Consider the following 12,513-nt stretch of genomic DNA (forward strand, 5'->3'; position numbering starts at 1 on the left):
TTGTTTAATATGCTCCTTGTTATACCTTTTGCTTAATTGTTAAGAACTTTGATTTTGATGATTTTATTTTTGTAATCTCTTAGCCTCAGGTACAAAAATTTTAGATTGTAAGCCCTTTTAGGGGATAGTGAATTACCTATTTATTTTATTTATTTATTTAGAATTTTTATATACCGAAATTCTTGTTGGGAAACAAATCATTCCGGTTTACAGGTAACAACAATAATGCCACGGGACGGGAAACAGTGCCCCTGGCTTTACAAGAAACATATTAAACAAGGCTTTACATGAAACATAATGAACAGTAACGATTCAAAGAATCTACATAAGGTAACTTCTCTGGGATTAGGGACAAACTTGATGGTTTTAGATAAAGATGAACTAAGGCTGGTTAAAATATAACTTGGTTAGATTTCCCTGAAGTGTACACAATAAATACAATATAAAAGTAAAATAAAAATTGGAATTGAAATTAACTACTTAAATGAGGTAAAAATACAATACAATAACATGTAACAGATAAATTAAAATAGCGAAGGCAGTTTGTGTAACGTAGTCTTTTGGGTGGTGAAGTCCGGAAACACAAGTGATCCAGCTATCATAGAGTGATCTAAGTCATACAGTAACGTAAGGCATAAACAATAGGGAAATAACGTGACATAAGGTATGAAGTAACATAAAGGCATAAACATTAATGTCTTAGGTTGACATAAGTCATAGAGTAACATGAGGCCGTCATAACGTGATATAAGGGTGGTAAGAGGATAAGGGTCGAAGATGGGAGGTGATGGAGAGCAGACTGCGAGGGTTGAGTTGCTTATGTATCTGTGAAAGCTTGGCTAAAGAGCCAGGTTTTTAGCTTTTTTTTTTTGAAAACTGGATGGCTTGATTCTAATCTTAAGTCTGGAGGGAGAGTGTTCCAATGGTGAGGTCCAGCAGTTGATAGAGCTCGTTTCCTTCGTGATGTTTTTGCGGGTGGGGCATACAGTGTACCTTTGTATGCGCTTCTGATGGGTCGAGAGGAGGTATGAGGTCGAAGTTGCGTCTTTAAATTGTACCTTATTGTAAATCGATGTAATATCTCTTTTTGAAATGAACATCGGTATATAAAAATCATAAATAAAATAATCTAAGCAATCTATGTGCAGATTGAGAAATACAACCACACTGCATGCTTCTCCCTATCTTACCTTCCTCTTTCCTGAACTGACCCAGCAAAGCAATCGCTGGTACTTGTTTTGTGAACCTGACAAATCATTTTAGAATCCACCTTTCTAAATATCATATGAATCTTATTTAGCCTTGTTTCAGTGTGACTTGTCCTATCTGAGGATAACAGCTTGAGCAACATATTTGCAATCTTTGGGTTGTTTTTACACAATAACAGCATGTGAACATTGTTTTATTAAAATAATCAGATGTGAGCTGAAGTCAGAATAGTCATAGACCAATTGTACATGTCTGCCTTTTTTGTTACTAGTCCTGGGACAGCGAGCGGACGCACATGTGCGCCTGTTCGTCGTCGGCCAGTGCCCAGGGACATGGCTATTGTATAACACACAGGCGTGTGTGTGCACATGTGCGTTCAGTTTTAAGTGGACGTGTGCTTGTGCGTGCTAATTCCCCTTCTGCTGCATACGTTTTCCCAGTTTGTTCCCAGTTCTTCCAGTTAAGGACTTCCAAACCCCCACTAGTTTAATAGCCTCCCTTCCCATATCTTTAAAAACCTGCAGATCTGCCTAGATTTTGTTTAACTTGCATATCATCCACGAGAGAAGTAAAGTTACACGGCAGGGGACCCAGACACGTGCCAGTACACACATTTACGCACAAATTCCATGTTGAAATCCCAGAACAGCCCTGCCCCTTTTTGGAAACCTCTCATTGGTGCGCAGCGCCACGTACGCGTGCGTCCTAGCAGCTTTCAAAATCCGCTTAGTGCCCGCTGGATCAACATATCCCCCAAATGATACGCATTTAAGCCTATGATCTGACAAGACCAACGTCTGTAAATTCAAGGGATACTTCTCGTGGCAGATATTCCCCACAAGAACAGGTTTTAAATTGTTGTGTTTTACACAATTCTCTCATTCAGATGGGCTTTCTGTATGTTTTATTGTAGGCAGCGTATAAATAAACAGAATTAATCCTCACACTCTCTTTCTAGGGATAATTGTTACTTTGAAAACAGCATGTATGGATTTAAAGATCTACTTGCGTTGTGTTTTCTCTCCTGACCTATTCCTGTTTTGTTTTTTTCACTCTGTTAAAAGCTTTAAATCCACCCATGTACATTTCAGCCAGGTAAGAGTTGAGAGAGCGCCATTTTACCTGGCTAAATTGATATTTAACCTTCCTACAGATGTAGGGGTCAAAAGGTTTAGGCTTTTTACTTAGGGGATTAGTCACCTAATTGCCCCTTTTCAAAACTGACTAGGACTTAGCACCTGACTTTAGGTGCCTGAAAAGCAAACTGCTAAGGGGGCAGAGTTAAGGAAGGGGGGGGGGGGGGGAGAAAACCAGTCACCTCCAACCAAAAATTTCCCTAAATATATTTAGCTACTTAAAATGTAGTAGTAAGTGGCATTTTTTGACAACTGACCCTCACAGTGGTAACAAAAACAGAGATTACACAAGCAAGTCATGACACCCTAGGACTCAATGACACGATTTCTGCTACTGAGGCCTCGCACATATTCACGGAGATTCGATAGCACGATTTCTCCTGGAGCCTACCCCCCCCCAATCTCCATCTTTATCACCCTTGTTACATTTCATCTACAAAACAGAAGACAAACCTTTAAAGGCTGAGAATCTTCTTCATCTGAATCCCTGAATTCGACAGAAATGGCGATGTTCCTAGCCTAAAGCAGATTAAAAAAAACCAAGATGATGTTAATAACCGTAGCTGTTTATTAACGCAAAGACCACGATTACTTGAAAAGAGGGATTTGTAACCTTAGTTTAACGCTGTCCACACTCACCTTGGTAAATGACTTTTGACTGTCGTATTTCAAGTGCTTTGGGTAAACATAAAGGTGATTGCTGTAGACGGTGAAAGACTGGGTGTGTTTTGCTATGCAGGGAACAAATTCCTCTACTTCAAACGTTACTGTCGTCTTGGGACTGGTTTCAAACTGTTTCATGGGAATGTATGATGAGTTAACATAATCTGAAAACAATCAAAAAAATAACATTGAAGTAAAACGTAAAAAAAAGTTACTTATTTATTTTTTACCACTGAGAACTGACATACAAAACTTACTTGGAAAATCTGGTGCAATATTATCGATTATAATATCTAGATTTCCAAGCACAACTGGCAATTTGGCCAGCTTTTCAGGCCTGTAACAAATACATATTACAAACATGGTTAGACTTTCCAATTTTAGAGTTACTTCTTATATTATCGGCTATTATGCACAAACATGCACGTGTCCACGGATGAAATAATTCATAATCTAGCATTAACATACAACAGTAACATTTTTACCTGCTTATTACATCTCCTCTCAGGAAGCCTATGACGCAGGAAAGAAATTGACCCTATCTGATAATCTAGCCACCTTCACTAACAAAAAAGACCCCCCAATGTTTTGCTGTGAATTCCCGAATGACAGAAGCATTGGATTTACTCCATGCATTTCTACATCGGCTTCTCTGGGCCTTCCTGTGGTCCCACTGTTGTATTCCAACTAAATAAAACTATTACTTTTATCTTGGCACGTCCTACAACTCAGGCAAACAATTGCCCCCATAAAATACTTGCCAAAAAAATAAAAGTTGAAGGATTTGAAAAGAGAAAGCTGCAAACAAAAGAATAGAGAAAAATCCTTATTAACAGAGAATAGATGGTAAGAATCATATGAGAAAATATAATTCAATTCTGAAAGCAATATGATCTTTTCCCCAAGCTTTTCCCCAAGCCCTTACTTTTTCAACAGATAGGCTTAAGGACTCTTTCAAACTAGTGAATGACTATCAAGCCCCTTCCCCCCCCCCCTCCCCCACACAATTTGGTTGGGCAAACATTCTTTTGATTGTAAACTAAGAACTCTAACTACATTGGCTTCTGGTTATATACCGGATTAAGTTTAAGATGTATACCATAACATAGAAATGACTGCAGAAGAAGACCAAGCGGCCCATCCAGTCTGCCCAGCAAGTTTCACACTTTTTTTTTCCTCATACTTATCTGTTACTCTTGGCTCTTAGTAACCTTTTGGTTCTATTTCCCTTCCACCCCCATCATTAATGTAGAGAGCAGTGTTGGAACTGCATCTAAGTGAAATATCTAGCTTAATTGGTTAGGGGTAGTAACCGCCGCAATAAGCAAGCTACACCCATGCTTATTTGTTTACCCAGACTATGTAATTCAGTCCTTGTTGGTTGTTGTCTGTATATAGATCCACTTTTCTTCATTCCCCCTGCCATTGAAGCAGAGAGTTATGCTGGATATGCGTGAAGTATCAGACTTTCTCACCTGCCACTGAAGCAGAGAGCTATGCTGGATATGGATTGAAAGTGAAGTATCAGGCTTATTTGGTTTGGGGTAGTAACCGCCGTAACAAGCAAGCTACTCCACGCTTTTTTGTTAATGCAAATCCTTTTTTCCACATTTCCTCTTGCCGTTGAAGTTTAAAGCAATGTTGGAGTCTTAGAGCAATGTTGGAGTCACATTAACCGTGCATGTTTATTGAATAAGGGTATTATCTCCAGGTAGTAGCCGTCATTCCCGCGAGCCACCCACTCTTCATTCACGTCCTCTAAACTTTATGGATCCACAGTGTTTATCCCATGCCCCTTTGAAGTCCTTCACCACTTCTATCATCCCTCAAAGCTATTGGTTTCACACAGATCGTCACTGATCCTACTCATCAAAATGGTCATACTCTAGATCTAATTTTCATTAACAAACCCATCATCTCCAGTGACTCTATTAGCACAGCTGTTCCATGGTCAGATCACCACCTCCTGCACACTACCCTCACCCTTAAGCGAACCAACTCACCCCAAATCCCAGAACCTAAAACTATACAGATCTGCAAATTATGTTCTATCGATGAACTCACTGTTGCATTCAACAAAAAACTTCCTAATCTTGAACTAGTTGACATCAACTCAGCAATCACATCATGGTATTCCATCTCTGGGAACATTGCCAACGACCTTTGCCCCCTTTTGCACTAAAAAAAATTGGCCACTCCAAATCTTCACTTAAACCATGGTACACCCCTGAACTGACAGCTCTAAAACGTACCCTCAGGAAATTGGAAAAAGATTGGCGTAACAACCCCTTCCTCACAAAAAGAAATACTTACAGAGCAACCCTACGTATATCGTGAGCAAACCCTCAATGCAAAAAAGAATTACCATGCAAAAAAAATACATGACCTGCAATTTAATGCAAACGCTCTCTTCACGTATGTAACACAAATGACCAAAACCAATACCACTCCCACCTGTAATAAAGATGCCCAAGCCAAAAGTGAGAACTTAGCTAAATACTTTCACGAGAAAATAATTAAAATCATGGCACGGTTCCCTGGCAATAATCCCCTGACCAAAACCATCCCACATGATTCCTCTGCTATATTTAATGCCTTCGAACCCACCACGTCCCTAGAGATTCAAAATACCATTAAAAAAATAAAACCTGCCACACATCCAAGTGACACTATACTCACCAAATATCTTCTCTCTATCCCTGAAATCATAGCACCTCCAATTGCTAAAATTATCAATTGCTCACTAGCTTCTGGAGAAATCCCTAATACGCTTAAACAAGCTATCATCAGACCTATTCTAAAATAGCCCAAAGCTGATGCCTCTGACCTAACCAATTACCGACCTATTTCCAACCTTCTCTTCATAGCGAAAATCCTTGAAAAAATTGTAAACACGCAGCTCACTGAACACCTGGAAAAATTTGAAATTCTCTCACCATTGCAACATGGTTTTCGTAAATGTATGAGCACCGAAACTCTGCTCATCTCTCTTATCAACACCATACTTACTGGGTTTGACAAAGGTCAATCCTTCCTACTAGCCATGCTTGACATTTCCGCAGCCTTCGATACTATTAATCACAACATTCTCATTACACGGCTCAAGGAAATCGGCATAGCTAACACCCCACTGCAGTGGTTTGAAGCTTTCCTACAAGGACGGCAATATAAAGTCAATTTTGAAAACCATGAATTGCAACCATACAATATAAATCACGGAGTACCACAAGGATCTGCCCTCTCCTCTACTCTCTAATATTTATATCCTCCCTCTGTCACCTGACAGAACTTGGCCTTATGTACTTCATCTATGCGGATGACATACAAATTGTTATCCCCATCACAGACTCCCTTAATGATGCCCTTAAAACATGGGATACTGCCCTCACCGCCATTAGTAACCTCCTTACTAGCATCAATCTGGCCATTAACCCCGATAAAACAGAACTTTTGGGGATAGTAGTACGCAGCCAATCAGTTGTGTGGAGTGTATGCGATACGTTAGAGCACGTTTTGGGACATATAAGGGTGGGGCCGGTAAAGTTCCTGTATAAAACTTTGGTGTGTCTTAACTTGGTTAACAAAAGCGATGGCGTTGTTATTAATTGAAGTTTGATCATGGGGTTGCTATTGTCCGAAGTAAACCAGGTGAAGTGAAGTGAGTTAACTCGGGAGAGTTTCTGAAGGTAGGTGTGTGTGTGAGCACTGCAAGAAGTGGTTTTGTCCTTGTGGTGGCGTTAACGTTTTTGGATGCGTTAAGATTAAGTCGTTATGTTTATGGGTATCTTTCAGATGTTATGCTGCTAGTAGAATATCGAGTTGTTTGAAATGCAAAAGCACTTTTGGAGTTCATGCTGAAAAATGTAAGGGTGTCTGCTTGGCGAGCTATCGGTGTAAATACATTTCAGGTAAAATATTTTTTAATATCAGAGTTTAGACATGTGATAAATAGGGAATTTGTCCTTGGGTTTGAAATTGATATAATATTGTTTGATTTTCTCAGTGGTTGAAGTCCCCCTGAGGAAGCAAACGAAGGTGAAACAAGGGCCGCTTGTTGGGGTTGACCACTCTGATACATTCAACTTCAATTTCAAATTTGGAAAGTGTCACAAAGAGAGGCTACACAGGAGACATCAGCTTGTTGGGAAATTTGTATAAGTATATGTGATGTTGGACAGTATGTAAGTGGAAGGTTCCACAGGGAAACGTGTTTATAATGTTATAATAAATGTGTGATTATTAGTATATGCTGACCTGCTGTGTATCCTCATTGTGAGGATTTTAATGAGTGAATGAGTGCGAGTTATTAATTTATGGACACATTGTTGATATAAAGTTTTTGTGAATATAAATGAATAAAATTATAAACTTTCCTCTTTTTGATTATGTGATATAGGCTATATAGAGGAATTGGTTCTAATTACCCAGTGTATGTACCTTGTACAGTATATAAAAAAAACCTGCAAATAAAATAAATGGAAGTGAATTGCTACAGATGGTGGCTGCGATACAGGCGATTGCAGCAGAGCTGGACCAATTGCTGAGCGAGCTCTGGAAATGTGCTCGAGAGGATCATGCTACAGGAAGCCCAGAGAAAGGAGCAAGTGGGCAGGAACCAGAAGGAGAGGTTGCAGGGAGCCCAGAAAGAGGCGCCACAAAGAGCCTAGAGAGAGGGGTATCACAAGCCCAGTTGGCATTGCACAGAGTCCAGAAACTGGTAGTGTTGGGGGCACAGAGGAAACTTCTACAGAGAAAGCAGTTGGAGCAATGCCCCAGAATGCCCAGAAAAAGGCGCTGTGATGAACCCAGAGAGGCCCCTTGAACAGTCAAGGGAAAGATGCCAGTGCTCAATGGGAGGTTCCCAGTGGGAGGTGCACTGGTGAGCCAAGTGAGAGTTGCCATGAAGACGTCAGAGCCCAGCGGAACTGGAAGTGATATCAAACAGGAGGCATCTGATGCTAGAGAGCATCCTCAATGAGAGCTACAGAGACCACCACCTGTTGACCCACAGCCACTCAGGAGTCCAGCCGAGACTGGTTGGGGAGTTTTCAGACCTAGCCCTAATTTGGGAGGAGCAGCATGACCCAAGAAGCCTGAACCTGGCAGGGCAGAGGCTAATTGAAGGGGAGTACAGAGGTGTGGTGATTCCCTGGATAGGAACCAGGGGAAGTAAAGACAGCTGCCCCAATAGGTGCAAACTGAGGGAAAGGGCATGTGACAGTGACCTTATTTTCCCTCTTTGTGCAGGACCAGGCATTTAGCCTGGTCAATCTTCATTCCTTTAGAGAGAGAGAGCTCTGTAGGCAGGGCCCAGCAGGAAGGAATAAGAACTGGGACCCAGGTGGGAGAGTGAGACCAGGCTCAGGTCTCCGGAGGAAGGCAGCTCCTGTGGAATATCGCTGCCCAAATGCTGAAGTTGTAAAGAAGCTGTGAGTGAGGTCTCAGAGTACGCTATCCTGAGCTTAAGGCAGTTTACTAAAGTATATTTGTTGAAGCTGTAGAATAAAGAAGTGTTTTGAAAAGGCTGGAGTCAGCGTGGCTTTGTCTCTCCAGCCAGGGAAAGACAGCTCAGTTTATTAAACTAGATGATAGGGGAAAGCAAACAGCTGCTCAAAAGCACATGGTTCGGAATGATGCGTCTTAGAAAGAGACTAATAAAACAGGGAGGTTAGGGCATCCCGACAGAGAGGTTGCAAAAAATGCTGAAGTATCCCAGATGCCTTTAAGCAAACAGCAGAAGAATTCTCTATTACCAGTCAACTGATTAACAGGTTGTACAAACAAAATAAATACTTTGAAATCTCTGCATACAAATGCTAGAAGTCTTAAAAAAAAAAAAAAAAAAGATGGGAGACACTGAATGAAGAGGTAGATAAAATTGGCAACTCAGAAACCTAGTACAAATTATATCACGATAGAATGGATCAAATTGGTGGAGGAGTGGTGCTATATGTTAAAGAGGACAGAGTCAACCAAAGTTCTACAGGAAACAAAATGCACTGTACAATCTTTATAGACAGAAATAGAACACAACAGTGGGGATGTTCTACAGTCCACCTGGCCAGAATGAACTTACAGATAATGAAATGCTAAAAGGAATTAGGAAGCCTAACAAAATTAGCAACACAATAATAATGGGAGATTTCAATTACCCCCAGTATTGACTCAATAGATGTCACATCGGGGCATGCTAAAGAGGTAAAGTTTCTAGATGAAATAAACAAATGCTTCAAGGAGCAGCTGGTACAAGAAATAACGAGGGGTTCCTTAGTGGAATGCAATATTTGCTGCAAGAGGAAATGATGTTAGGGCCACTTGGCAATAGTGGTCATAATATGATAAATTTGTCTTGATAACTGGGAGGACACTAAGGAAATCTACTGCAATAGCATTTAACTTCCAAAAGGGAGACTATGATGAAATTAGAAAAATGGTTAGAAAAAAAAATGAAAGGAGCAGCTGCAAAGGTTAAGCGTTTACATCAGGCATGGATGTTGTTTAAAAATACCATCTCAGAAGCCCTGACTAGATGATTTCCATGCATTAAAAAGGGTAGAAGGAAGACTAAATGACAGCCGGCATGATTAAATCTGAGGTAAGAAGCTATTCTAACCAAAAGAACAATTTTCAAAAAACGGAAAAGTTATTTGAATGAAGACAGGAGAAATTATATACACTGGCAGGTTAGATGTAAAGCATTAATAAAGAAGGCAAAGACAGAATTTGAAAATAAGCTTGCTGTGGAAGCAAAAACAAACATTTTCAGGTACATTCAAAACAAAAAGCCTGCAGGAGTGTCAGACTATTAGATGATTGAGGTAAAAGGGGAGCTAAGGAAGGACAAGGACATAGCGGAGAAATTAAATGAATTCTTTGCTTCGGTCTTTACTGAGAAAGATGCAAAGCAGATACCCATGCCAGAAGTGATATTTAAAGGTGATGATTCAGAGGAACTGAAACAAATCTCAGTGAACCTGGAAGATGTATTAGGGAAAACTGACAAACTAAAACGTAGCAAATCACTTGGACTACATGGTATGCCTCCCAGATTGCTTAAGGAACTGAAACTGCAGATTGTTTTTAATGTGTAAACTATCTTTAAAATCAGCTTCAGTACCTGAAGATTGGAGGGTGGCCCAGGTAATGCCAGTTTTTAAAAAGGGTTCCAGGAACTAGACTGGTGAGCCTGACATCAATGCTGGGAAATATGCTTGAAACTATTCTAAAGAACAAAATTATTGAACATATAGGTAGATATTTTAATGGGACAAAGCCAACATGGATTTAGCTAACCACCAATTTGCTACATTTTTTTTAAGGCATATGTAAGCATGTGGATAAAGGTGAGCAGGTTGATATAATGTATATATCTATTTTCAGAAAGTATTTGACAAAGTACCTCATGAGAGACTCTTCAGAAAGTAAAGTCAGAAGATAGGAGGCAATATTCTATTGTGGATTGAGGACTGGTTAAAAGATAGAAAGCAGAATAGGACTAAATAGTCAATTCTCTCAATGGAAAAAGGTGACATGGCCCAAGGATCTGTGCTGGGACCACTGCTTTTTAATATATTTATAAATGACCTAGAGATGGGAACTACAAGTATGACAAAGACGGTAGCAGAACTCAGGAAAGCCTGGGGTAAGCACAGAGGATTCCCTTTTGGGGAAAAAATACTTGGGTAATATGAATGCAGCATACTCCAAGGCACACCAAAATGATTGCACTGTGCCTTCCAAGAAAGGCACGGGATAACCTGCTCAGAGCTGTAGTTATAACCCTAAGCAGAAGGCATGGGTGAAGTTACAGCCCTAAACAACAATCAGAGGAGTAACCTGTACAAAGCGGCAGTTACAGCCCTAAACAAAATCACAGGAGTAACCTGTACAAAGCGGCAGTTACAGCCCTAAACAACAATCAGAGGAGTAACCTGTACAAAGCGGCAGTTACAGCCCTAAACAACAGAGGAGTAACCTGTACAAAGCGGCAGTTACAGCCCTAAACAACAATCAGAGGAGTAACCTGTACAAAGCGGCAGTTACAGCCCTAAACATCATCACAGGAGTAACCTGTACAAAGCGGCAGTTACAGCCCTAAACAACATCACAGGAGTAACCTGTACAAAGCGGCAGTTACAGCCCTAAACAACATCAGAGGAGTAACCTGTACAAAGCGGCAGTTACAGCCCTAAACATCAATCACAGGAGTAACCTGTACAAAGCGGCAGTTACAGCCCTAAACAACATCACAGGAGTAACCTGTACAAAGCGGCAGTTACAGCCCTAAACATCAATCACAGGAGTAACCTGTACAAAGCGGCAGTTACAGCCTTAAACAACATCAGAGGAGTAACCTGTACAAAGCGGCAGTTACAGCCCTAAACAAAATCACAAGAGTAACCTGTACAAAGCGGCAGTTACAGCCCTAAACATCATCACAGGAGTAACCTGTACAAAGCGACAATTACAGCCCTAAACAACAATCACAGGAGTAACCTGTACAAAGTGGCAGTTACAGCCCTAAACAACATCAGAGGAGTAACCTGTACAAAGCGGCAGTTACAGCCCTAAACAACAGAGGAGTAACCTGTACAAAGCGGCAGTTACAGCCCTAAACATCATCACAGGAGTAACCTGTACAAAGCGGCAGTTACAGCCCTAAACAACAATCACAGGAGTAACCTGTACAAAGCGGCAGTTACAGCCCTAAACAACATCAGAGGAGTAACCTGTACAAAGCGGCAGTTACAGCCCTAAACAACATCACAGGAGTAACCTGTACAAAGCGGCAGTTACAGCCCTAAACATCAATCACAGGAGTAACCTGTACAAAGCGGCAGTTACAGCCCTAAACAACATCACAGGAGTAACCTGTACAAAGCGGCAGTTACAGCCCTAAACATCAATCACAGGAGTAACCTGTACAAAGCGGCAGTTACAGCCTTAAACAACATCAGAGGAGTAACCTGTACAAAGCGGCAGTTACAGCCCTAAACAAAATCACAAGAGTAACCTGTACAAAGCGGCAGTTACAGCCCTAAACATCATCACAGGAGTAACCTGTACAAAGCGACAATTACAGCCCTAAACAACAATCACAGGAGTAACCTGTACAAAGTGGCAGTTACAGCCCTAAACAACATCAGAGGAGTAACCTGTACAAAGCGGCAGTTACAGCCCTAAACAACAGAGGAGTAACCTGTACAAAGCGGCAGTTACAGCCCTAAACATCATCACAGGAGTAACCTGTACAAAGCGGCAGTTACAGCCCTAAACAACAATCACAGGAGTAACCTGTACAAAGCGGCAGTTACAACCCTAAACAAAAATCACAGGGGTAACCTGTACACAGCGGCAGTTACAACCCTAAACACCTTGCTGGGTAGACTGGATGAGGCACTTTGTCTTTTTCTGCCATTTATTTACTATGAACAGATGCCAGTAATATAGCAGCAATGGTATTAATAACCATTTTCAGGGCATGAAATGCTATCTACCAATAAGG

General features: G+C 40.8%; 1 protein-coding gene across 6 annotated transcripts in view; it reads right to left on the reverse strand.

The window, feature by feature from the left end:
• Positions 1-12,513, reverse strand: part of DOCK9 (dedicator of cytokinesis 9) — a 491,864-nt gene that overhangs the window by 178,822 nt on the left and 300,529 nt on the right. For all 6 annotated transcript variants that reach the window (XM_029604490.1, XM_029604488.1, XM_029604486.1 and 3 more), the window contains exons 16-18: positions 3,266-3,345; positions 2,985-3,172; positions 2,799-2,864 (exon numbers count right to left, since the gene is read on the reverse strand). In XM_029604490.1, coding sequence (XP_029460350.1) covers positions 2,799-2,864; positions 2,985-3,172; positions 3,266-3,345 — 334 coding nt within the window. The remainder of the gene's footprint in view (positions 1-2,798; positions 2,865-2,984; positions 3,173-3,265; positions 3,346-12,513) is intronic.

This window comes from Rhinatrema bivittatum, chromosome 5 (genome assembly GCF_901001135.1).
Source record: "Rhinatrema bivittatum chromosome 5, aRhiBiv1.1, whole genome shotgun sequence".
Lineage (NCBI taxonomy): Eukaryota > Metazoa > Chordata > Amphibia > Gymnophiona > Rhinatrematidae > Rhinatrema > Rhinatrema bivittatum.